The 27,194-nt window shown below is 38.7% G+C and overlaps 1 protein-coding gene across 3 annotated transcripts in view; it reads left to right on the top strand.

The window, feature by feature from the left end:
• CACNA2D1 (calcium voltage-gated channel auxiliary subunit alpha2delta 1) overlaps positions 1-27,194 on the top strand; it is a 668,904-nt gene that overhangs the window by 459,760 nt on the left and 181,950 nt on the right. For all 3 annotated transcript variants that reach the window (XM_077807875.1, XM_077807876.1, XM_077807874.1), the window contains exon 7: positions 18,800-18,931. In XM_077807875.1, the coding sequence (XP_077664001.1) occupies positions 18,800-18,931 (132 nt within the window). The remainder of the gene's footprint in view (positions 1-18,799; positions 18,932-27,194) is intronic.

The raw sequence follows: 27,194 nt of genomic DNA, 5'->3' as shown, positions 1-27,194 counted from the left end.
CTGTTGTCACTCACATTGTCTCCGTACATCTCACAAGAATTAATCTTGCCTTACTTTTCTTGGTAGAGGGTTGTCAGCATTCTCCCCTTTACTGAAAGTAATTGCCCATTCCATCTTATCCTGTCTGGCCTGTTCCTACTTTTCTGCTATTTCATTTTATTGCATTCTGGTACCTCTGTCTCTTTCCCTCTGCTCTGCCAACAATGTGAGCCTTGAATGTCCATTTCCCCCATAAGCATATCCTTGTATTGTTTTGCATAGAATGTCCTTTAATCTCATTTGCATAGCCACTTCCCTGTCCACCTTCAAATCATTTCTCACTTCTACCAAAATGCCTATAGCAAGTATGTCTATAAATAATGGTGAGGTAGATGGCAGCTGGCATGGAGAATTGCTGGTATTCATTTAAAGCAAGGTGGGGGGGGGTTAAATGGGTCACTTGTGCACATACCTACTATATGAAACTACCAGTTCTTATCTAGGTGATGATTATGGTTCCTCTCCCAATTCTCTGCTATTATTTGTTTCACTCACTTGTTTTTAAGATCTTGATTTTAAGATCTTCAGGCCATGGAAAGTACTTTCTTATGTGTTTCTACAGCACTTAGCAAAATGGGACCTTGTTACAAAGAATACATTAATAATAAGATTGAGTAATAATGACAAATGATTTATAACAGCACTTCCTCTTTTCACCCCTGTGCCTCAGTAGTTAGTGGCTTCTGAATATACAGTCGTTCATCTGCTTCCTCTTTTTATCATATGCTGTTGGATGGTATGCACTGGATGCATTATCTTTCTTTTCTTTTCAATATTATGTGACCATAAGAATATTGATTATTTTCCTGTGCTCAAGATATCTAGGCTTGTACTTTTCTGTGGCATATGGTGCCTTGAAGAAGGAGCAAAATCAGTTTTCCTCTGTTTACAAGTCTACTAGTATATATGGGGCACCTGTGGATTACTGACCAGAATTTTTGACTGCTAGCAGCTGAAATCCAATTTTGTGAAAACCAGATTATAGCCCTGGCTGGGGCTGTAATGCCTCCTTAAATGATGTCCATGCTTTTTTACCTCAGGCAGTGTTCTGGGTCCCAGAGAGGAGCCTGTCATCAATAATAAACCGTAATAATAATAAAAAAAGACCTGAAGAACAGCTCTGTGTAGCTTGAAAGCTTGTCTCTTTCACCAACAGAGGTGGTCTGATTAAAAGATATTAACTCACCCATCTTGTCTCTCTAATATCCTTGGACCAACATGGCTTCAGCAACATTGTAAACATCAATAATGTTTGTACGTTTGACTTTTTGGTTACATACCGCTGATCGAGAAAAGAATAAGATAGACTTTTCTGTGTCAGTATCTGTCAAAACATAATAGATTCACAAAAAAAATGATCATTTTGAAACTTGTTTTAATGCCATAACTATGAACAATAGAATATATTCAAAGTATTGTCAGAGATCAGTTACCTGCAGCTAAAATGAGAGATTTGGTTTATTTTGTTGAATGCTATGTAAACCACACCTCTTCAATGGCACAAAAAGAAAGACATCTTTGATCAATAAGCCCTAAAAACATAGGCGGGGGCTTCATGGGTCCATTTTGGGCTCTGAGGAAAAAAACTCAACAGGTGATTTTTTTTCATGCATGAGACTTTACCGTACTGTTAGATGTTGTTAATTGAAGTAGCAGGAGCAAAGCACTCAGCAGATTTTGGATCCTGGAGCTGAACAACAATAAGAATACAAATAGCAATTTTATAGTGTGATATATTAGTCATTTGTATTCTTAATGTTCAGCTCAACAGGATACAATATCTCCTGAATGCTTTGCTCCTTCTCCTTCAGTTAACATCTAGCCATGTGGAGAAGTCTCATGTTTTAAAAAAAGTCCTCAGAGCACCAGAAGTACATTACATTATAACTAATATATAAAATTTCTCCTCCTTCTAGGTGCTTGACTCACTGTGCAGCATCAAGAAACAATTTAAAATGTCTTTACAAACATTAAAATAGATGATCATTCTCTTAGAATTTAATATTTAGTTAGACCTGACAACAGCACTGAGAAGTAGGTAAATACAATTGTCCCCATTCTGCAGATGGGGAATGTGAGGCTTAGTATAATTGAGATGTGCCAAGTTGCTCAGGAAGTCTGTGTTAAATCCAAACTTTCAGACCACATGGATCGGGCCCTACCAATTTCATGGCCGTGAAAAACATGTGTCAGACCGTGAAATAAGTCCATCCCTGTGAAATATGGTCTCCCCGAAATCAACCAGGCTGGGGAGGGACAGGACTTGTCCTTCCCTTTCATGGTTGTTATGGGAGAGATCAGACCCACCCCCACAGGCAGCGCAGAAGTGAGGATGATACATCGTCACTTCTGCACTGCAGCTGCCCCAGGCTTGGGGCACTCCTTGCGGCTCCAGCGAGCACTTAGGGTTTCCGTTCCCCACTCCCCTGGCTCCTGCCCAGGTACAGGGTGCCAGGGCTCAGGGCTCCTGCCCCCCATGGCTCCTGGTCTCTGGGCTGCCCAGGCTCAGGGCTTCAGCCCCCACAGCTTCCACCCCATGGCTCCTGCCAGGGCTGGGGCACCTATTTTTCAAATTGGCTGGGGCCCCTGGGCACGGGTCCCATGGGCTCATGCATTAATCCACCACTAGCTCTGACTAGCAGCTAGGAGCCCCTGGCTGGGGTGCTCCCGGCAGGGGTGCTCCCAGCAGCACTGAGGAGATTGGACCTACCTCCACCTCTGGGAGCCTCCTCCAGCTGCAGGAAACCCCTCAGCCGCTGCCTTCAGAGCTGGGCTCTGAAGGCAGCACAGAAGTGAGTATGGCAATACTGCAACCTCCCTACAACAGCTTTGGGACCCTTCCCACCACAAGCCTCTTTTGGATAGGGACCCCGAGGGCTACAACACCGTGAAATTTCACTTCTGAAATCGTGAAATTAACCAATTTCAAGATCCCCTGGCCATGAAATTGACCAAAGTGAATCCTGAGTTTGGTATGGCCCTATTAATGGAGATTAATGGGGATCTGGTGCTGGTTTTCCTACTGGACTAGTGTCATGTGTATAGGACATACAGGGGAATACACTGGTTTAGAGTGTTGTCACGTCCTTTAAGTGGCATAGTTGCTCAGCTTTTCTTAGTGGGTCTTTCATTTTAATGGAAAAGGACAGATGTTCTCGGTAGGCGCATCGATTCTAGGGCAGATCCTCACCTGGTGCAAATTACCATAGCTCCACTGGTTTAGCTTCTGTTGAAGCCAATGGAACAATTTGCACCAAGAATGTGCCTCTCAGTATAGAGTGAATAGGTAGTAATTGGTTTCTAGACAAGAGATGGAGAACCTGAAGAAACCAGATGCAAATAGTATTTCTTATACTACATTCAACGATCTGTTTTGAACGTGAGATGATATCTTTTGTCATGCCCTGTACTTTTATCTTTGTATGGCTCTGTTCCGCTAGCTGAAACTGTGTGGCATCTGCTGTCAATTATAACAGATTAATATGGCCATAGCTGGAGCATTTCAAATCTGCTGCTGAAAATCACTGAGCAACACTTTATTCCAGATGGACTGACACATTTATTTAAGTACAGACCAGTGTATTGCCTGTTGACAGCATATCTTCTATCACTGGCAAGCCCAGTCAGCTATGTTTTATTAATCTGCTTTAATTTATTTGACCCTTCACTCTTAGTTCACCAGACCAGAATTATATCTGAGCTGTCTAACCGCTGTATGCAGTGAATGAAATCACAAATGGAGGCAGTGGTATCTCACTATGATGAGCTCAGTGTTGCTTAGTTATAAACTCATTTTTAATTGATTTAAAGAACAACTGTTCTTGTCTTTTCCTTTTTAAAACCAGTCCTGCAAGGAGGGCCTTGTACGTTTGGACAACAGTGCCGTAAGATCATATTCTCAGCTGAAATCAAAGATGCTATGAACAATATGCACCTGCTGAGGATCTGATCCCCAGTCTTACAGGTCCTCATATGTTTCATGTGCCATATGAACAATTTAATGTGCATAAATATTTGCAGGATTGGGGGCTGTTTGTTATATTTTACTATGAAGCATGGCCCCAAGTTAAGTGTCTTACATTAAACTCAGATTCCCATTTTAATATAGTCTCTATCTTATGAATTTGCAATACTATAAGTTTTTGTTGCAAGACATGTGTTGGAAAAGCTAGTTAAATTATTCTGTTATTTGACAGGTGTTAGGGAAAAAAACAGTCCTGACCATTTTGGTTCCAGATGCTTCTCTTCGCTGTTCAGCAATTGCTACACATGGTTTTTATTTTCTTAAAGACAATTAACCACTGGCCCCTTCCTGTTTTATGGAATGAATTAAATCTAAGCTTCAAAAGAATCCATTCTCAGCAGTCTCTAGGATTCCAAAGTTCTCTTTATATAATTGTTACTAATTAGGAGTGGGGTTATGGCTTTTACGATTAAAATACCTGAAGCTTTTGCAACTACATTTTTGTAAAAATTAAAACAAATAGATAGTTCTTTGTTTTAAAAATGATTTGGTCTCTTCCTTACTAATGTTGCAGTTGCTTAAAGCTTTTCCTGCAGCTGTGTCTCCTGTGCTGGGATTCTGTAGACTTTCACAAGCTAAATGGGGTCAGTGTAAGTCAATACATGGATAGGAGACCTCCAACAAACACTTAACAATTACCACTTCCTATAACACCTGAGCAGTATGGTCCAGTGGTTAAGGCAGTAGCCTAGAGTTTGGGATAACTTTAAGTCCCTGCTCTGCTAATGACTTCCTGGATGACCTTGGTGAAATCACTTAGACATTCTGTGCCTCAGTTCTCCATTTGTAAAATGGAGATAATAGCACTTCCCTATCTTGCGGGTGTACTGTGAGGATAAAGCCATTAAAAATTGTGTGGTCCTCAGGTACTGTGATGATGGGGGCCAGGTAAGATGGTGGGCTGGGATAGTTGTTTATAGAACAACCAAAGAATAGGTGATATGCAGATGATAAATCTGAAATGTAGGTGCTTGGGGTGTATTGTGTGGCAGGGCTTAGCAGAAGGGTTTTCCCCCCCATTTTCTGGGATTGAAAAAAATATACTGCACTTGTATTATTTAAGTGCTTTGCATCTTTGATGTCAAAGACATCATGAACTTTAAGAAACATGCTTTCTAAAGTTTTGTTTGTTTTTAGATCTAAAGAAATTATAAGACTTGGGACTTCCCGACTCCCATTCCTGTGTTCAGTTCTCTAGACCTTTCTACCAATCTATTGACTATAAACACAGCAGATGAAAGATGCAGGAAAAGCTCTTTGATGAAACCATAGGGGAAGGGGAGTAAAATCCTGGCCTTATGGAAGTCAGTGAGTATTTTGCCATTCACTTCAATCATGCCAGGATTTCACCCTGAGAGTAGAATATAATTTGGTACCATGGAGAACAAGGCACAGGAGTGTGTCTGCGTCCTATTCCACTTGGAATAGTACAAGCTGTTCCTTTTGTATAAATGCAGGAAGAGTATTTATAGCAAAAAAATCTTGGCAAGAGTCCTTGGGGAAATAAGCAGCATCACTGTCTGCACAGGCTGCTAGTGTCAACTCTAACCCCTCCAAAATCCCATAGCCCTCTGAAGAGGGAACAGCTTTATTAACTCTTCAAATAAGCATCCAGGACACAAACATGCTTTGGATACAGGATTTTCTGCCTCATTTGTATTATTTGACTATTTGGCTTACTAGAAGGCATATGCAGTTGCATGGTGGGCTGTTGTTTCTGTATCCCTCCAACTGATTTCCTTTGAGGGAGGAGATCTCATGTTAATGAATTTCTCCAGAGCAGCCACGCTCCAATCCTTTCTTTTATCAGCAGATTTCTCCAAAGAGAGAGAACCCTGATGCAACCTTTTGGCCAAGCAAAAATTACAGAGGTTAGGAAAACTCTGCTATTATTTAGGCTGGAAAAGTCATCCATGAGAATATTAGCGTATCAACAAAGACCAAGAGTCTTTCATATCTGTACTACATAAACTGAAGGAACAGGCTTTATCTCATTGTCAGTTTTCTCACGTATGCTTGTTCATTGTATTCCTGTCATACTCAGTATATCTTGGATTTCTATAGCCTGAGATACGATTAGATAGAATAAACCAGTATGCCCATCTCCCCATTGCTCATTAATCTTCCATTTACATGGGGATTAAATTAGTTTCCAGTAGCCAAATCCACAGAAATGGTCTGTACCTTTTAAATATTTATGAAAATGTCGCATCCCTTAAAGTAGATTTCCATATATTTAATTGAATGAACAAGTGTATTAGTGACTGCTTTACCTCTCTGTTGATTAGAGCCACTGTAAAAAATCTGCAATGTTTGTGGTTATCAAACTTGGCCTGTTAAAGTTGCCTTTCATTTATTTGTAACAAACATCAAACATATTTCTGGCTTTACAGGCACTGGCGTAAGAATAAAAGGAATGAAGGCTGTTAGACAGTATACTTGTCATAAGGAAAGTCTTGACAATTTGGTACTCTGTGAATGGTATGAAATTAATTTGTAATAACATCTCTGCTTTCAAGGAATTCTCAGACTACAAATAATATAAATTGTAGTGGTAGTGAGCATAACAGTTTATAGCAAACTGCAAAGGGGGAAAAAAGCTTGTGCTGTTTTGGCTTCCTTATGCTATAAAAAGGCACACAAAAATACTTTTTTTTAAAAAAAAGGATTTTCTCTCTTGTAATTCCCCTTTCCCCACCTCCACCCCCCTCACTAAAAGTTTAGGACTCATCTAGCCTGGAATACTTTGATGTCCAAAGAACACCCCAGGTTTGAAATAAATTGATGTATTAGTTTTGAAGTTGTGTTTTAAATATTGGTGCATATGCAGCCGGGTTTTCTGTTCATTTTATTTTGCTAATTCAAAGACCTGAATTTTCCCCAATTTCAGCCATCGGTGGCTAGCCAGTAATGTAACTGCACCAGTGCAAACCCATAGATCAAATAGAATGAGCCATTATAATCTTATACCACTGGCTTGTACTCGTGTATCTTACCTTAATTTTTTGTAGAGTAACCTTCAGTGGTGCCAACAGTGAAGTTGTCTACACTAGAGGTTTGTGTTGATGTAGGTACATCAGTGGCTAAGTGTAATCAGGGCAGATTTCCTATGTGGACAAAGCCAAAAGCAGATTTTAAGTGTGCTAGTTTTTAAAAGAGCTTTTGAAGCCTGAATTACTGTAATGGTGGAGAAGATCCTAAATAAGTGATAACAGGTTTAGAAGCCCTGCCTCCTGAATTCTGTTTCAGCCTTTACCAGCCAGTCCCCTTAATAATACATTTGCAAAATGTTTGATAAATTATATAGCCGGACACTACAATACCTCTGTGAGGTCGGTAGCTGGTTCATGTTAGTTCACTGATGCTTATATGCCAGTAGGCAGTACTTACAGTTTACAGAATCACCACCTATTGGCAAATGGGAAAAAAAAAAACACCCTTAATAAAATGAGACTTCAGAATGAATGCAATACTAGGGGGTGGGGAAAGAAGGTTAGAAAGGCAATAATTCTCAATGCTATTTTCATGAAATCTAGCCCTTTCTTTGTTCTGTGTCAAGCCACTGGATCCCCTTTCAGTGGTAAAACAAAGCAGTTGTGTTTGTATTTAATTATGATTTGAGTTGGCCAAACTTCTTTAGCATAATTCTGAGCATTGTTCTGACATTTTGGGGATCACCCAGACCAGTAAGGGAATCTATATCCACTGCCTTGTAATTTTGGGTGCCTGGGTGCTGTGCTGTTATAACTCAGAGCTCTGACATCAGTAGCCACTGTGGCTTCCACCAGCCTAGCTACTCCTTGCAGGTTGACCTCAACAGCCTCTTCCTCTCCTCAGTTCCCCAAATCCCGTAGTTCTTACCTACTAGAAACTTGGAATTTTCCCCCTCTGGTTTGTCACCCACAAAGGAATGAAACCTGCTCCCAGTTATCAGTTCACTTTGGTACATACACTCCATACAGTTTGTGCAACAGAGACCTGCTTAGGGTAATTGTCTGGCTATGCCAAAAGAATGACAGGAGACATCAGCTATGGGTTTAATCAGGGCGCAGCTTTATTATTGACAGATGTCTGGGACTAACCCAGCAGATAAATTGTGTGCAGTGGAGGTGCAAAATTTATGTCCCTCCAGCAGATTCACTGCCAGGACCTTTCCAATTCCAGCCAATTCTGGGGCAGGGGGAGGGCTTCCACAGCTCTCCCCCCCATTTATCCAGGTCCCTCCAGCAATTCTCTTGCCAGGACCTTACCGACCACGCCCCCTCGTAGGAGGGGGTTAAGGTGGACTATAATGATGTGGGGATTAGCTCCCTGCTGTACCAGTCATAGGAATCCCCAACTGCCCCCGGCTTGCTCAGTTACCAAGCACCTCTCCTTTATTCCTTTTCCAAGCCATTTTTTCATTCTTTTGTACCTTAATTTATGGAGTAGCTGCACTGAACATCTGCTCTACACTTAAATAAAGAGTTGTGACACACAGCCTACCGCCCATCATGCTATGCTATGCATCAAGCCTACCTGAACCTGCTATGAGGAAGGTGAAAAAGCCCCCAGTGCACCTGGCCAATATGTTGGTAAGAGAAAAATTCCTTCCCAGCCCCCCTTAGTGGGACGGCTAGCATAATGCCCACAGCAGATACAGCTAAATACCTGGCATATTTGTGACATAATTAGGGAGGCTGGGTGGGTGCTGCCCAGCCTGTTCTGAGTAAAGGAGGGAGGGGCCAGGCCCAACTGATCTTTTTTAAACATCACATGCCTATGTGGTGAGTCATTTACCACGCTGACTGCTCTTTCCAGCAGCTTTATGTCTTCCCTCCTCTCCCAAGCCAGAAAGCATTGCCACCTTCTTCCCCCGGCCAGCCAGCCAAACTCCTCCCTGCTTAAGTGCAGGATGGCAAAGATAAACCAAATGTTTATTTAATAGAGAAATTGTAGATTCACAGATGAAATAATAAGGAAAAGTCAACACATGCAGGTTACACAGAAAATAAACATAAAGACACAATCTCAGGCTTTACACTTCGTATTAGCTACATTTCCTTTTCTAACACAAGTTACCTATTGTTGAGGAACAGTTTTCCAGTGTGCCCTCTATCCTAGAGGGGATCCAGTGTTTCACAGACAGCACCCCACTTAGCCAGAAATTTAGGGACAGCATCTAAAACCCTTCAAATCCAAGCCTGTTTTTTTAATTTTTTTCTTCTTCTCTTTTTTCCCTGTTTCTCCTGGCATGATGACTCATGGTTATTCAGAGTGGGGGAAACTCTCTTGTGTCCCAGGGTATGTCTACACTTAAAACACTGCAGCGGCTCAGCTGCGCCACTGTAGTTCTTTGTCATAGACGCTACCTATGCCCATGGGAAAGGTTCTCCCATCGGTGTCAGTACTCCACCTCCCCAAGAGGCAATAGTTAGGTCAATGGAAGAATTCTTCCATCAACCTAGCACAGTCTACACTGGTGGTTAGGTCGGCATAGCAATCGCTCTCAGGGGGTTGGATTTTTCACACCCCTGAGAGTTGTTGTTTAGTGAAGAAAATTCCTGGTGTAGACCAGGCCTTAGTTCTCCAAGCCTGGGATTTTCTTTTCAAGTTCAATGTCTCTCCATTAACTTTAATGGTCCACCATTGTGTCTTCCTGGCTGGACAATGGAGGGTATTTGAAGTTGGTCTTGTGTAAACAACTAGCCTCCCCTTGCCTGATTACTTCATCCCCTGTTGTGAGGTGGTGGTGGTGTAGTTGCAGTTACAATTACAATTTTCTACGTATATACACGTGTATACATTCATAACTATAACCTATATACATGTCTCCTAATGGCCATCAAGTTCAAAGTATTACAAGGTTTCATGAAAACCTTACTTGACATATATTTATATACAACAACATTGTGTATCACCAGTTGATTCAGTTGCTTATTCTTTGGGGTTCACACCCCCTGTTATCTCCTTGGGGTGTCTAAACCCTGATTGTTATAATTGTAAAACTGGAAGTTCAGAACCAACTAATATTATTGCGTTTGTGTTTGACATGGAAGAGACCGGAGCAGCAGTGGGGAAAGGGTGCAAATTAGAACAACAAGTGGGCAGAATAAAAAGATTGCAAAAAAAGGAATAGCAAAAATAGTGTCCAATCCCTCCAAAAATAGATTGACAATAGCATGTCTAGGGGTATCACTTGTGCCATCCTAGCTTTTGGAACAGGGATCGGCAACCTTTGGCATGCGTCCCATCAGGAAAATCCGCTGGCAGGTCGGGACGGTTTGTTTACCTGCAGCGTCCGCAGGTTCAGCCAATGGCAGCTCCCACTGGCCCCAGTTCACCGTTCCAGGCCAATGGGGGCTGCGGGAAGCAGCAGCCAGCACATGCCTCGGCCCACGCCGCAGCCCCCATTGGCCTGGAACGGCGAACTGCGGCCAGTGGGAGCTGTGTTTGGCCGAACCTGCGGATGCTGCAGATAAACAAACCATTCCGGCCCGCCAGCGGATTCCCTTGATGGACCACATGCCAAAGATTGCCGATCCCTGTTTTAGAATTTTTTATCCTTAATAGATGGTATATGCATTAAATTACAAAATAAAAAACAACAACAAAAAATGCTTTTATTTTCAAGCTGAAGCCATTTTGAAAAATAAATGTGTTTAAATTATAAAGGAAAAAGATTTGCCAACTGACTTAGTTCTGAGACCACTGTGAATTAAAAAAAGAATTCACAAGTAGTAAAACCTCTACAATCATAAGATTCATCCATCCCTAGTTAGGAGAGAAATGTACACTGCAACTGACAATAGGCCAGGGTACATTTTAAAATGTTTCTCTCTTGTTTTATATAGAGTGGTGAATAACTCATTTAAACCCTGTGAGTTCGTACTGGTGAAGCTTTTGATGCCTACTTTACATTTTATTAATTGCTCTTGTTGAGATGTAACACAAGCCTAATTTCATCCTCTGTTCTTGACATTTTTATGCTCATTTCCTTCTCCTGGGCATGTCTCTTTTTTATGAGCTTTTAGTGTGCCATTCTTGCTATCAGCATGTGGCCGCTAAACCTGTCAGCTTACATCATATGGCATTGTCAATTAATTTTCTTGATTTGACATAAGAAACAACTGAATGTTAGGTTTCAGTGTCTTCTCTTGTGATTCATTAATAGAAGTATCTAATCCATAACGTCAGCTATGTAATGGGGAATAGAGAACTCATACATTTAAAAAAAAAAAGTACAGGGTATTTTACAATTTGGATGTCTAATTAAGAGTGTCACATGTATATTATAACATTATTCTTCAGCAATTTCTGACGTTGAAATTATTCAATATAATTGCTTTTTCAGAAACTTGCAATTCTTTTTGTAACTTTTTCTGTATTTCCTATGCTGTTTTTTATGCTTATTGCCTGTAAAATTCTGATTGTCCTGCAAAACTGAATCTTACTATGGGATGAACTACTGATTAAGGATAATTCCAAACCAAGGTTTTGCACTTTGTTTGTAGTTAAAAGACCATGCACTAAAATATCCCATTGAAAATTTCTTCCCTGCTCACTGAACTATTTTTGAAACTATTAGAGAGAACAATTTTAGAACCATTTTTTTGGTTAGTTCTGTCCTTTAAATGCCAAGTTGGTACTCGGACAAAATGATAAATGGGATAGTGTTACTTTGTGTTTCTTCAGAGATTCCTGTTTAATTTTTGATAAAGCAGACAAACAAAATGTATATAACTTGAATATAGCATACTGATGATGATAATTTCTATTGCAGATGTTTATATTTCTTTGCATTCACCAATTTAAAAAATAAGAGTATGAATTAAGAACATTTGAATAATGGAATCATAGAATATTAGGGTTGGAAGAGACCTCAGGAAGTCATCTAGTCCAACCCCCTGCTCAAAGCAGGACCAACCCCAACTAAATCATCCCAGCCAGGGCTTTGTCAAACCGGGACTTAACCTCTAAGGATGGAGATGCCACCATCTCCCTAGGTAACCTATTCCAGTGCTTCACCACCCTCCTAGTGAAATAGTTTTTCCAAATATCCAACCTAGACCTCCCCCACTGCAACTTGAGACCACTGCTCCTGGTTCTGTCATCTGCCACCACTGAGAACAGCCTACCTCCATCCTCTTTGGAACCTCCTTTCAGGTAGTTGAAGGCTGCTATCAAATCCTCCCTCACTCGTCTCTTCTGCAGACTAAATAAGCAGAGTTCCCTCAGCCTCTCCTCATAAGTCATGTTTCCCAGCCCCCTAATCATTTTCAATGCCCTCCGCTGGACTCCAATTTGTTCACAATACATTTATATGTGGGTTTTTTAAAAATGTATATTCAGTGAGGTAGCTGCTCTAGGTATTATTTTAGTGATTTAGAATTAAATCAATAGGATCATGATTTGAATCTAAATAACTGAAAATGCAGTTAATTACTAATGTTTGCAGTAATCTTGAAAAATTTAGCATATTGTAGTTCAACTGCGCAATTATTCTTCTTATCTCTTTCATTGTGTATGTATAAATAATCTTTCTTTTAGCTACAAATATGTTTTGGCTCAACACAATATAAAAATTAAGGAAGAAAGAATTTTGCAATATCTTAGAATTCATTTACCTACACAACTCAAAGGAGTGAAGAGTAAATATTTATATTTTTTAGAATTATTCAATGTGGCATTAATAATCATTGCTTATCTGCCTTTTATTTTGACAGAATTTGAGGGTTAGTTTCAGGGTTCCAGTATCTGTGTAGGTACTTATTTGACCCCAACACCCTAATATTGTAATTCTTCCTATATATTTAAAAAAGAAATTGCAATAGTGCTTGTTCTCATTCTCTCTCTCTCTCTGTCTGTCTGTCTCTGTCTCTCTCTCTCACTCACTTCTCGACTTGTAGAAGAATATCTTAATTATTTTATAAATATTTGTGTTTGTTTTTCTTTGTCAGTACGTGAGAGAGAACACATTAGTGGGGGAGAAGCCATGTTTAAAAAACAAATTCTATATTAAGTTCTGAAAAAGGTTAGTTCCATGATAACCCTTATCTTCTATAATTTCTGTCTTTTGCACCCATGAGCTTTCCCTTTTGATTGACAGCATCATCCTTCTGGTGGAATGCAGCTGTTGTGTAAGGTCATGTTTGCAGAGGGAGAGGAGATCTCTTAGGTAGCTAGGGCCATTCCCATAGAACACTTTGAATAATAGGATGCAGACATTGAACTTGTATTGAGGGATGAGCAAGCACAGAGAGTGAGGTGTTGCACTTTGGTGAGGTGTTTACTGTGTGGTTAAGCTGAAAGATTGCTTTTTGCTTCAGTTGGAGCTTTTTCCAGGGTGTCTAGTTTCTTTTTTGACATAATTTGTTTCAGTTATCTGGAGGTCATCACTGTGGCCAGGTCTGTGACCAGTATGGCAGGGTTAATTCTTCTGGCTAGTCACAGATGGAAGTTGTGGGGGTTTTTTGTTTGGTTTTGGTTTTGTTCTTGTTTTTTGCTAGCATGGCTATTTGTGCATCTAAAAACAAGAGGACCTTATAGCTGCAGACTGACTTAATGATATGAAGACAGATGGTCTCAAAGCAGAGGAAAAAGTCGCTATAGAGACCACAGGTTCTTCAGAGAACTTCCTACCTACATAACCACAGCCTTAATAGAAAGAGCACACATAGGGAAAAACTTACTTAAATGTATGGTAGACGTTTTGCTTCTGTTGAGCTTTATATCATGGGAAAAATTGTACCTCACCAGATTATACCTTGTGAGGTGAATTACCCCAGTATCTTCATTTGAAGCTCTGAAAATCACCAAGCTCTATTTTTTTTTAAATGGCCTTTTCAGGACTTTAGTATTTGTGGATACATCCAAAGATTTATATGTATGAGCCACCCAAGCACGTAATAACAATACTCTCAGTACCTAGTTTGTTTAGAAACTTACTGGAAATTACACTTTCATTCTCAGCCCCACATAAAATGTGATAGCTGTAAAAACTTTCTGTGATTGGTGACCGTATTTAGCACTATTTCCTTTAACATGCACCAGAAAGTGTCTAAGCTCTGAAAATGTAGATGAAGTGTACTGGTTTTGTAATAAAACGTATGAGGCAGAAACATAAAATACATTTTCAGTGGAATTTCCGCAGTGTATGGACATTGTTGACTGGGGTTGTGGGGGGGAGGGGCGCTGAGCGCAAGTGTGAACACTTAATAAATACATACATGTAAATATATCCTCCCTCCAATATTCCAGTATTTGACTGGAATAATATATAACATTTACCACAATAATTCTGCCTAAGTTGTGTGCATTTTTTTAAATCAATGAGTCAACTTCATTAAAATAGGAGATGGATACCCAGTGCCCGCCACCAACACTCTAAAAGACAATCACTTTTATGTTATAAATGAATTGCTGAGGAGGTGCTTTCTGTTCCCTCCAGTGTATGCATAGCTGCATCATTAGGGAACAGTAGCTGACATCTTTTCAGAGATAGTAAATAGCTCTCAGGCTTTTCAAATAAAGTCATACATTGCCTTCTATTCAGGCCAGGCCCTATACATTAAATAAATCATCAAAACTAAGTTCTTCCAGTTCTGTTTAAAAGAGAGCAATAGTGTTGTGTTTTATTGATTGCATTTGCAGAGGCAGATTGAATCCAGGGCTTGTCAAGGCTCCTGAATCCCATCTCATAAACAAAAAGGAGGGGTGGGGAAGAGAAAAGACAGATGTATTTCAACGGAATTAGCAGGAAAGAATGATGTTGCCTATCATATGATGATGAATTTAGTATTCTTTCCTGCCCATGTCAAGTGGGAGGTAGCAATAGAAGTACACTGAAGAATCAATCTCCAAAGACCAAGGCCTGTTTTTTAAGAGGATTTAGGAGTAAGCCAGTTATCATCAAAAGCTCCATCATCTTACAATGGTATGCTTCAAAAGATAAGGTAAGTGATCCTAGCAAATGTCATTTCTCGGTTGACCTGGCCACTACAACTCATCAAAAGTCCATTTTAGGAAGGTCCAGTTTTTCAAAACAACAAAAATAAATGAAAATATATATACTATAGCTACTATAAGAAACACTTTTGGGAAGCCAATAGAAATCCAAATCTTACAGTTTAGATCATGGTCAGCTTAATTCAATATCTCTGGACTGATTTAGTTATGTACAAAATGAGTTGAAATTTTAGGAGGGAGTGGTTTGAGGAATAGCTCTTTTTTGTTTGTTTTGTTTGTTTATTTAAGATGGCTTTTCTTAAGGTGAAAAGCTTCAGAAGCATTGCTGTTAGAAGTTTAACCAGAATCAACTATTCATCAGAGGTGCCAGTTTGAAATTGCCTGTTAGCATCCATAGAAGTGGTAGATCTCATTATCAGCAAATTTTGGCATGCTTGCTTATTTAAAGTGAGGATATATCCATCAGCAACTGTAAAGCAGTATTAGCCGTGAAAGTGATGGTGAAAGCTATAATTCCTTACAATTATTTCTTCACTCCCTGTCCCTTTGGATGGATATTCTGTTTGTGATAGAAGCTTGTTGTTTTATAGCACGCACACAAATACCAAACCTCCTCCAGGAATTTTTAATGACCTTATGTTGTGGTATCTGAATAACAGCCTTCCCCCACTGCACTGTACTTTTGCTTCCAAGCACATGACATGTTGCTGCGGCCACAGTGAGAGAGTGAATTAAAAGGAAGTTGATGCAAATTGAAGCATACAATTGTGAGCTATTTCTGTAATTTAAAACTGGAGCATTCACTGTATTAATTTCTGGAGTGCTGGAAGGTTTGCTTTTGAAAATGTGACAGTAGAAATGCTACTCATATAAATACTAGCTTTCTCCCTGCTTTTTTTACTACTATAACTGGTGCTGGAGTGAGCTACTTTTTCTGGTCCAGTTAAACTCCACTCATAAACTCCTGTTTTTAGGCATTCCGACTTGAGAGGAAACAGTTTTTTTCCTGGACTTTATTTTTTTTTCCTCATTTTTAACAAATCATTCTTAAAATGCATAAATAAGGAAAAAAGTCTCTTTCACGTGTGCAAAAATATTACTTTAAGGCAAAATATAGTATGTATTCTAAAATTCTGGGGGTAGGATGCAGGGTGGTAGGGAATTAACCTATAAATAAAGACAAGGTTTAAAGTTAACTGTCTAGCACCTTTTTTCCACAAATATCAGAAGAAGGGAGGGGATTTTGCCATAAAAAAACATGGAGAAAAATCAGAGGATTTGAAGTGAGCTGTAGCTCACGAAAGCTCATGCTCAAATAAATTGGTTAGTCTCTAAGGTGCCACAAGTACTCCTTTTCTTATTAGTAGGTGAATTACTCTATTATATCAGTAAGGTCCTTGTCACTGTAGTATCTAGGTATTTCAATAATATGTGTGATCACTCTTTTTTCCCCCTTGTTAACCATTATTATTATTTATGCATAGGCTTTTCTGGGATATTCATCATTGTAGTATTTGAGCACCTCATATACTTCAGTAGATTTATAGGGGCATATCGTTATCCCCATTTTAAGCATGGGAAACTGAATCATGGAGAAATAAGTCCTTCCTAATTCAGCAAGGCACTTAAGCACATATCTAGCTTTACACTTGTGCTCAAGTTCATCGCTGTTTAGCAAAGCACTTAAGCATATGCTAAATCCCATTGACGTCAGTGGTCTAAGTGACTTGCCCAAAGTTATAACGGAAGTTTGTGCAGAGGTGAGGATAGCACCTCTATCTCCTGAGTCTCTGTCCAGTGTCTTAATGCAAAAACCCTCCTTTTATCTTCCCCATGTTCTTAGTTTAGAGGCACCTCATGCCAAAACTTGCATTGACTTCACTGGGGCCAGGATTCCACTTTAGGTATTTAGTCATGTAAGTAAGGTCCAGGAGAGAATCACTGCACAAATTAAAAAGAGTGTTACAAGGACTGTACAAAGACTTCAGTGCTTCATTACATAATTATACAATAGAGCAAACCTGCTCTAAAGAACATAATTGTACAATAAACATTTTTATAATGATAGTTAAGTAGTTACTGTACTGTGGGAATTGCTCCTCTTTCTCAAGTAAATATATATTTAATTAGATATTTGACAAAGAGACTGGGTATATAGATTTATTGGTTACAAGGGATCTGGAGAATAGGAGGTTTAATTTTATATTTCTCAAAAAGTCAGCATCTCAGGAGAACAGAAAGCACTTTTAAAACTTCTCTGAAAAAATAAATCTTTCACAGAACATAAAGTGTACCAAATGTCCCGTTAGCCTTAAAAACCAAATATATGAAATTTAATGTTAGCATTTTATTACTTTAATTATAAAAACCTCAATTTAGAAGCTGATATTAACTTCAAATATTGTACCAAGTTTTATTCTTTGTCTTCCCTCCACCTCGCCTATAAAGCTTTGCAGAATGATCCATTTTTTTCTGTCTGAAAGATGCACTCACTTTACTTAGTCCAGCTTGAATTTCCTATAGACAATTCTGTAGAAATACAATAGAGAATTCTGATGAAAAGCAATATTCTACACGTATTTTGTCACTTCAGATATATTTCTCCCCTTTCCCCGCCCCTTTTGAGTTCACTGTTGGTAATGAGAGTGTCTCTGTCATCTTTATAACCTATGTATTTCAGTCTTGAAGCATTATTTATAATGTCATCAGACAAGACAAAGGAAAGCATTAGTGACCCATCCACCAACTAAAACCTTGCTCTGTTCTAAGAATCTGAATGCCAAGCTGGTGCCTAATGTGATTGAGATATCTTTGGAAATTAATAGGATTTACCACTGATTAAAGCACGGTACCATAATTCAACTTCATTATTTGTTCGGTTGATTAGTACTGTAGTGGAGCATTGTTCATAAAGCCCCTACTATCTTTTTCCCACTAAGGCATAGAACATGCTAATATAAATATTTGCAAAAGTAACACAAGCATCAGTCCAGGGCAGCTTTGTGAATATGAATTTCCATGTCACTGGCCACTTAGTGTTTAGTGCTGATCATGCTTAAGCATATGAATTTCCTTGTAGCTCAAGTTCACTGTGGAACTGACCCTGCTCATGAATATTAATGTCCACAGAACTGATCTTTCTGCAAGTGTTCACATCCATAAACATGAAATCCTGTTAACTTGCAATAATGAGCACTGCCTTAGTTGCTAGTCCCAGCTCGGTTTTGCAATCCTAATGTTGTTTAATTCATTGTTTTCTCTTTTCCATGGAATCCATCTTAAATAATCGCATTTAGCTTGAAAGAGAGACCTTTGTTACATTTTCCTATGACTTATACATCTTTTGTTGGTATCACCTTGCTTTGTCTCATGGCTATGTCCTGTGATCAAATAGGTTATGTGGTTACATCCTCTAATTTACTTGTCATTAGCCTGGAATCAAGAATAGAATGGCCCATCAGAAACAACATATTTCACAGAAGAAATTCAGTATCCAAAAAATAAGAATAATCTTTGCATACAGATGAATCACTGGGAAAAAAAGCAGTACAGGAAAATTAAAGAATATTAATCCTTTCAAGGAGTAGGACTGTATTTCCTCAAATTTACTCTGTTGATTACTTAAATTATGTACTCTCTAGAATAGTTGTTAGAATAGTTTACTCAGTTCCTGCACCATATTTGTCATGTTAAATCTTTCACAATTTTTAAAATTCCTGTAAAGAATATTAGCTGCTAATTATGTAAATACTTAGCTTTGTAATACCAAATATGTTTCCTCTTTTACAGCTACAATAGTGTTAAATGAACTCAACTGGACTGGAGCATTGGATGAAGTATTCAAAAAGAACAGAGATGAAGACCCAACTTTGTTGTGGCAGGTTTTTGGTAGTGCGACTGGCCTCGCCAGGTATTATCCAGGTAATTGCCAGCTTATAAACAAATAGCATGTCTCCCAGAAATCCCAGTAAGGCATTTCCCTTTATTTATCCAAGCAATCCTATGACAATTAAAGGTAACTTAATTTTCTCAGAACAAAATTATAGATGGCCTGGTTCTCTTCTTAGTTACCCCACTGCAAATTAGAAGCAACTCTATTAACTCAGTGAAACTGTCTTGGTGTAAAACTGGTGTGAGAGGGGAAAATGGGTTCAGAACATTTCATCAGCTGTAACTCTGCACTAAGGGATGGGTTTCAGGAGTATAATGTTGCTTGGAATATTGTGCATCTGCATTGTTTCCGTATGTAGTTCTCTAAAAGTATGTCCACAGTTCAAGCTGGGAGTGTGATTCCCAGCTCTAGGAGACATACTCCTGCTAGCTTTCATCCAGCTAGAGGACCAAAAATAGAGTGTAGGGGTGGCAGAGTGAGTGGTGGGACAGGCTCGCTTGCTATAAGTCATAACCATCCGAGATCATAAGCAAGTATTCAGGGCAGCTAGCCCCGGCTCCCGCTACTCACACCACCATGGCTACCCTCTAGTTTTAGCATGTTACCTTGATCAGAACTTGCTCAGGTATGTGTCCTTCAGGTGAGAATCACACCCCCAGCTCAGAATGTAAATATGCCCTATATGACAGCAGAGGAAACTACAGAATAATGCTGGAACATTTGCTGGTGAGGTTTGCACCTTACATGTTTCACGAATGCTTGACTCAGTAGCTTGGCAGTCTTGTAGATTAGGCACAATTGTATGATGATGTATTTATTCGCCAGATTCAGAACCTCCAACAATTATGGCCATGCCACTAACCCTAAAACTAATTAATACAACTGAAGTTCTTTTAACCTGCTTATATTCCACCTGTCAAATAGTCAGCTTATTGTATCACAGGTTTCAGAGTAACAGCCATGTTAGTCTGTATTCGCAAAAAGAAAAGGAGTACTTGTGGCACCTTAGAGACTAACCAATTTATTTGAGCATAAGCTTTCGTGAGCTACAGCTCACTTCATCGGATGCAGTGAGCTGTAGCTCACGAAAGCTTATGCTCAAATAAATTGGTTAGTCTCTAAGGTGCCACAAGTACTCCTTTTCTTTTTATTATATCACAGTAATTAATGTAAGAAGATGTATATTTTAATGGCTTTTAGTCTGTTGATTGAATATGTTCCAAAAGGATCATCTATTACAAAGATTTGTTTTATATTAGGCATGTTCTCTACACTGGTGCTTTTATTGTTGAAGTTGTCCATTCTTTTTAAAATTACACTATAACCAGAAACAGCATGAAGTTTATGTACATTATCGTGTATCTCCTTTACCTGTAACTGGTTAAGAAAAAATGTTAGGGTGTTCCTCTTCTGTTCAGGGTGGATTACTGGCATTTCTGAGGGTCCGGAGGTTTACATTAATACTGTTGTTGTATGATTAGCACAAATGGCTGTTAAACTCCCTCGGGGTAGTTGCGAAAAAAGATATATAGTACCTCAGTCCGTGGATGTCACCATGCTGGTTGATGAAATAACTACAGTGAGAGGTAATGAGTAAATACTAATGAAAAGGCTACTTTCATGTTTCCCTTGTTACAAGGTTCTCTGTCAGTATACTTATGTGGTACATTAGTGCTGTGCCTTGGGGTCACTATTAAAAGATCATAATAAATCAATAGTTTATGTGCAGTGGTGTATTCCAAGTAGAGGGAAATATCTGTGAATTCTCACATTCCACTGTTGTATAACTGTTGGAAACAGCTGGCACTCTTAAATGACAATCATATTTGTAATATATCCTTAAAGGTGTATTGAAAATACATTTCCACCAATTAAATCTAGTTTAGCTATCTATTTTAGGTGCTTACATCCATAACATCTGAGTGCCAGATGTAACATCTTTAATAAGGTATTTATGTTCCCAACACCCTGTGTTGTAGGGAAGTGCTGTTAATTCTGTTATACAGGTGGGAACTGAGACATAGCAAGACTAGGTGAGTTGGCAAAGGTCACAGAGGGAGTCTGTCAACAGAGCAGGGAATTGAACCTGGGTCTCTCCAGTCTTAAGTTATTACACACACCATTAAACCATCCTTACAATTTAACTAGTATAAAAATTACTTGTCCTTTGAATAGTCATATGAATAATATATTGGAGATTCTGAATGTATGTGTTTTGTAGATGCATAGCCACATATATCATAAAATATAGCAATAATCTTTTATTCCTATGTAAAGCAGATGCAGTCAATATATAATTTGTGTATTAATGTATTTTTGCTGGGCTTGAGCTTGCTTCCACTAAATGATGATAAAACATCCATTGACTACAATAGAAGCAGGACTCAGGCCATGAAGAGCTATAATAGTGTATGCATTTAGTAAAATCAAGTCAATTCAAAATATCTTATTTATTGCTTTCATCAGGTGTATATAGGGACAATATATTATCAGTATAACTGACAAAACATATGACTATATTGATGTTAATCCTGCACTTTCATTAAAACCTATATATTGTAGTTTTACATCATACAAAAGTATCAGTATTATACTATTCGGAACCCCATATCATATTGAAAAAAATAATGTCTGTGAGTGAAATCCTGGCCCCATTGAAGTCGACTGAAGTTTTGCCATTGCTTTCAGTGCAGCCAGGATTTCACCCCATATGTTTCCAAAAAATGTTTATTGCCTTAGACAGAAAAGGGACATCCCTAAGACAAGACACACAGACCAATTTGGAAATGAGAATACAATACCCTCAACCAAAGAGGAAAGCGCTCAGTCTTTTAATATACAGGAAAATGAGAGAGAGGGAAGATATACAAGAGTTCCAAGTACACAGACCATAAAGTTTATAGGCAACACATCAGCATCCTGGAGCTGACAGAGAAGCAAATGTTCCAGAAATATGTTTGACAACAAAAATCTATCATTTCATTGAGGTGCTGAAATGGGACCTGCAGAGTCAGACGCAGCTAAATCACACAATAGTTGTAGTGAGCAAAGTCACTACTGCCTTAGGATTTCTTCTAGAGAGCAACTGGAAACACTACTGGTATTAGACAGTCAGCATCCTCCCAGCTGTTACATCTAGCTATTATACTCTAATGAACCATAGGTGAGTGTTCTTGTGCTTAGCCCTGTGCATGCAAGTTGGAAATATGACTGATTGGTATATCTGTAACTGGACAATTCCCTGACTCCCAGTCCTGCACATGTCATTAGTAGATTGTCACTAGTGTAAACATTGTGTGTGCATTCTTTACCCTCAGTTTAAGTTGATGAGCACTTTGGGATTTGGAAATTTGAGCCCAGGTGTTTTTTGTGCAATTTCTCATCTTTTTATGTGTGCCCTAAATTCTGTGTCTCAGTTTATCAGTCTGTAAAATGGGCATAATAATATCTATCTACCTTCCATGGATGTTATGAAGATTAATTTATGTAAAGCACTTTAAGGTCTTCAGGTAAAATGAACTGCTGCAGTAGTTCTTATCCTTTGGGTGTTCAGCCTTTTCCAAACTGCTATAGGCAGGACTTGTGCAAAGGCTTGAATTTAACCCATAATTAATATCTTTGAAAAAGTACCAAGCTAATTGTAATTGTAAAAAGAGAAAAATGTGAAACTTGTCAAACAAATTATTAGCTGCAACTTGCCTACCCAACCCTAGCTGTAAATATCTCCCATAGAGCCAGTCTATCTTTGAGCAATTTGAACTGGAGAGGATGAAATGAAGGGAATGACCTGAAAAGATCTGGCTAGTAGGCAATATCTTGAATATCAGGGCATGATGAGGTATTCAATTGATGCTTTCAGATGATGATGTCCTCCTTCTGTGAGTGATGAGATGGCGGTTCTATTCTAGGTTACTGGCCTAGTCGATAGGGAAGAAGTAATAGATATGATATATCTTGATTGTAGTAAGGGTTTTGACACAGGCCCACATGACACTGACACAAACAAACCAAGGAAACGTGGTCTAGATGAAATTACTATACGGTGGTTGCACAAGTGGTTGAAAGACCATACTCTAAGTATAGTTATCAACAGTTTGCAGTCAAGGTCTCACAGGGGTGAGTTCTAAGTCTGATACTATTGAATATTTTCATTAATGACTTGGATAATAAAGTGCAGACTATGCTTGTAAAATTTGCAGATGACACTAAGCTGGAAGGAGTTGCAAACACTTTGGAGGACAGGATTAGTATTCAAAACAATCTTGACAAATTGGAGAATTGGTCTGAATTCAATGAGATGAAATTCAATAAAAACAAATGCAAAGTACTACACTCAGAGGAAAAATCAAATGCACAACTACAAAGTGGTGGAATAACTGACTAGGTGGTAATATTGCTGAAAACTATCTGGGGCTTGTAGTGGACCACAAACTGAATATGAGTCAACAGTGTCCCAGTGTACTCTGCATTGTTGAGGTCTCAGCTGAAGTACTGTGTCCAGTTCTGGGTACCGTACTTCAGGAAAGATGTGGATACATTGGAGAGAGTACAGAGGAGAGCAAAGAAAAGATGAAAAATTTTGAAAACCTGACCTATGATATAAGGTTAAAAAAGTGCACATCTAGTCTTGAGAAAAGAAGATTGAGGAGGGAACAGATAACAAATATGTTGAGACCTGCTATAAAGACGAAAGTGATCAATTGTCCTCCATTGTTCTCACTGATGGTAAGACAAGAAGCAATGGGGGGAGATTTAGGTTAGAAATTAGGAAAACCTTTAAGGATAGTTAAATTTTGGAATAGTTTCCAAGGAACGTTGTGGAATTTCCATCACTGGACGTTTTTCAGAACAGGTTGAACAAACAGCCATCAGCATGGTCTAGGTTTACTTGGTCCTTTCTCATCCCGGGGGCTGGACTTGATGACCTCTCGAGGTCCCTTTCAGCCATTCTATTCTGTTCTGTTCTATTCTTATGCTACCCTCATCATTATAGTATCTGATGTAATGAAGGGACAATTCTTTCTCTCATCTTCTGTTATTTGGGGGGGGGGGGGTATAAAGTTTTTTGTTTTGGTATAGTTGGGTTGGGTTGTTTTTAAATATGTACATGCTGCTGGGTTTATATTACCAAAGGCAAGGTTGAAGAAGTTGGAGTTTCCTCAGAGCTGATGACTTTAAGCCCAGATACATTCAGTAGTTCATATTTACCAGCTAGATTGTGATTCTACTTTCTCCACTAACCACAGAGCAAACCAGGGTAGGAGTACAATTCACTTTCTAACTCAACACCAACGGGGAAGTCATTTACTACTGATCATAAGCAGTAGCTTATAATTTCCCCCTCCATGGTGACTAAACAGTGTTTGCTCGCACATAGGATGGGGAAAACAATGAGGCTCCACCCAGTCCCTGTCCCTGCTCTCCCTACAGTCTTGTATCAGCAGTGGCTGCTCTTTGCAATATGGTGGGACTCGATGTAAAGAATCCAGAGACCTCTAAATCCTCTTATGATTATTTATGACTGGAAGTGAATGCTGCAAGCCATGGCTGACCATTTTACTAGTGATCCAAAATTTATCTAGTTGTAATGTACGGAAAATGTAAAATGTTACCAGTTTAAAATGAAATGTACTAACTCTCATATTTTTCTAGAGTGTCTCTTCCAAATTTTCTGACATGAGGGAATAATTGTAACAGCAGCTGAGACATGAAGTTAACAAGTTTGACTAGAAAAAGTTTCCAGCTAGTGAAGTAAGACAGCTAAAACATTTTAAGTTTCACTGGCAATTTTAATTCCTCAGCCTTCTAGTTACAAACGTATCCTTATCAAAGCCATTCTTGCTTGTAGACCTAGTGTCACAAACCTCATATATACAACATCCCTTGAGAACAGAGTACTATTAAATAGAAGCATCTTTCAAAGAGATAAAAACCCCAAACAAACAAAAAAAAATCTTTGTTAGCAACCTTTAATTTCTATAGAAAGAAGGCACAGCATAAACTATGTTAAAATGGGGTAGATAATAAAAGCTCACAGGTAAGTATAAAAAAGGAAACTTTAACAGAGGGTTAGATGTTAAGAAATTATAATAGGACCATAGGAACAACAAGAGGGAAATCAGTGGGGGAGTCTCCTCAGTATCTTAGACCATGTCTACACTATGGACCTTACAGTGACACAATTGTGCCACTGTAAGATCTCCTGTGTAGTCGCTGTATGCCAGGGGGAGAGAGCTCTCCTGCTGGCATAATTAAACCACCTACAATGAGCGGCGATATCTATGTCTGGGGGAGAGCATCTCCCACGGACATAGCACTGTCCACACCAGTGCTTTGGTCGGTTGGGCAGGTGGTGTTCTTTCACACCCCTAACCGACAAAAGTTTTGCTGATAAAAGTTCTAGTATAGATAAAACCTTAGATGTCTGTACACAAACGTAAGGTGTATGGGGAATAAATATGAAAGCAGTGGAAGTATTAGTACATAAGCTAAATTATGACTTAACTGGCATCAGTTAAGACTTGGTGGACTTGATGACTTCTCGAGGTTCCTTCCAGCTTAATGTTTATATGATCATATGGTTCTGTAATAATATGTGTGAAATCAGGTCTAGTTGAACTCAGGCTGTATTGGGATCTGGTAACAAAAGCGGACAAGAAAGTGCTTATTTACAAACATCTGTCCGACAGAATGTAATCTAAATCTGAGAGAGACTCAGACAAGCCATGCATTATCAAGCAGTAGATGAGACTGCAAGGGAGAAAGGAAAAGTTAAACAGAGAGATGGAAGGAATTCAGTGACTATACGTAGAGTTCTCTTAGTTATTAGACCCTTTTGTGAACAATACTGTAAAACCTACAGTCATAGGCCATGAAGTCATGGGACCCTCCTTCACTAGTGTAAAGTTTACCACCCATGGTCCAGGGAAACATGCTTGCAGACAGAACTTGTTGGTGACCACTTGAGCCACTGAGTTAATCAAGATGTCTCAGTTTCTTTGTTGACCCTGTTTGGGGCATATCGTGGGTTCCTTCCAGGGTAGATTTGATTTAAATCAAATTGATTTAAATCATGATTTAAATCACTAGTCAGGAAGACTCGATTTAATCATGGATTTCTACATAAAAGTGCATTCTTGTTGGTTGTTATAACCTTAATACATATTCTTCACAACTCAGAGATAGATGTAGGTTTCATTTTTAGAAGGTACACACTACACATTTTCAAAGTGATTTATTCTGAAAACTTTTCAGATTAGTTTTATAGCTATATCAGAAGATTACCAAAGATAATTGAAGCAGATATTTATGAAGTCATTGGAAAGTGAACTATCTCCAATTCAACAGGTTAATCATTAATATTCTGAGGATTTTTTTGCCATGCTATATTAGGAGGAGAACATCACCAGACAGACATTTAAATTGTTTTATTTAAGTAAAACAACAATGTTATGAATTCTGAATTTTTTTCTTCAACAGCAAACATAATATTTTAACAAAACAAGCATATGCATTTTTGAATTTAGTTAAACATTCAAGTTTTTTAAAATCAGGGTTTTTTTTGTTAAAATTGTTTTTAACTAAAATAGTTACATGATTAAAAAAAAATTAAATCGACTATGTCAGCCAGGTCAAAATGAGAAACTTAAAATATTGGCTTCTGCAGCTAACTCAGTCATCTTCACCTTCATTTTCCTGTTTGTTCATAATCTGGAAAACAAGCTTTCCTGCTTTGTCAGGTCCCCAAGCAATATCTCAGTTTTGAACAAATTAGTCCAAAGGAAAAAATATTCTTTCTATACTGGCAGAAGAAGCTACTGCTGTTAAAAGTGAGATTATCACTTCAACAGTCTCTGAATCCAAGTGCTTAAGTGACTTCCACCAGTTCACTGATGTGACTTTCTTTAAAACATCATCAGCAAACATATATTTCTTGAATGGTTCACCCTTAGCTCTGAAGTTTATTATAGTTGGCATTATGGAGGGATGGTTGCTGGATGCCCATGTCACAACCAATTCCTCTTCTTCATCAGTTAAGGTTTGATCCTCATACCGCATATAGAGAATATTTGCAAGAAAATGAGCAAGAGACAGTGCTTGTCCCATTCGTTTTTTTCATTATTGTAATTTAACTCTGTCATTGCATATTTGTGTTTTTAAGATCTCACTCCGTTCCTTCCAAATTTCAACAGTGTCAGCAATAAAAGAGCAATTTCCCTGCATTTTGTTCAAGGCTACGGAAATAGGCTTCAGGGTACTCAGCATGTGTTCAACATTTCTCTTAAACCCAAT

Source organism: Eretmochelys imbricata, chromosome 1 (genome assembly GCF_965152235.1).
Source record: "Eretmochelys imbricata isolate rEreImb1 chromosome 1, rEreImb1.hap1, whole genome shotgun sequence".
Classification (NCBI taxonomy): domain Eukaryota; kingdom Metazoa; phylum Chordata; order Testudines; family Cheloniidae; genus Eretmochelys; species Eretmochelys imbricata.
The sequence above is the reverse complement of the archived record's forward strand: the minus strand, read 5'-3'. Positions and strand labels throughout refer to the sequence as shown.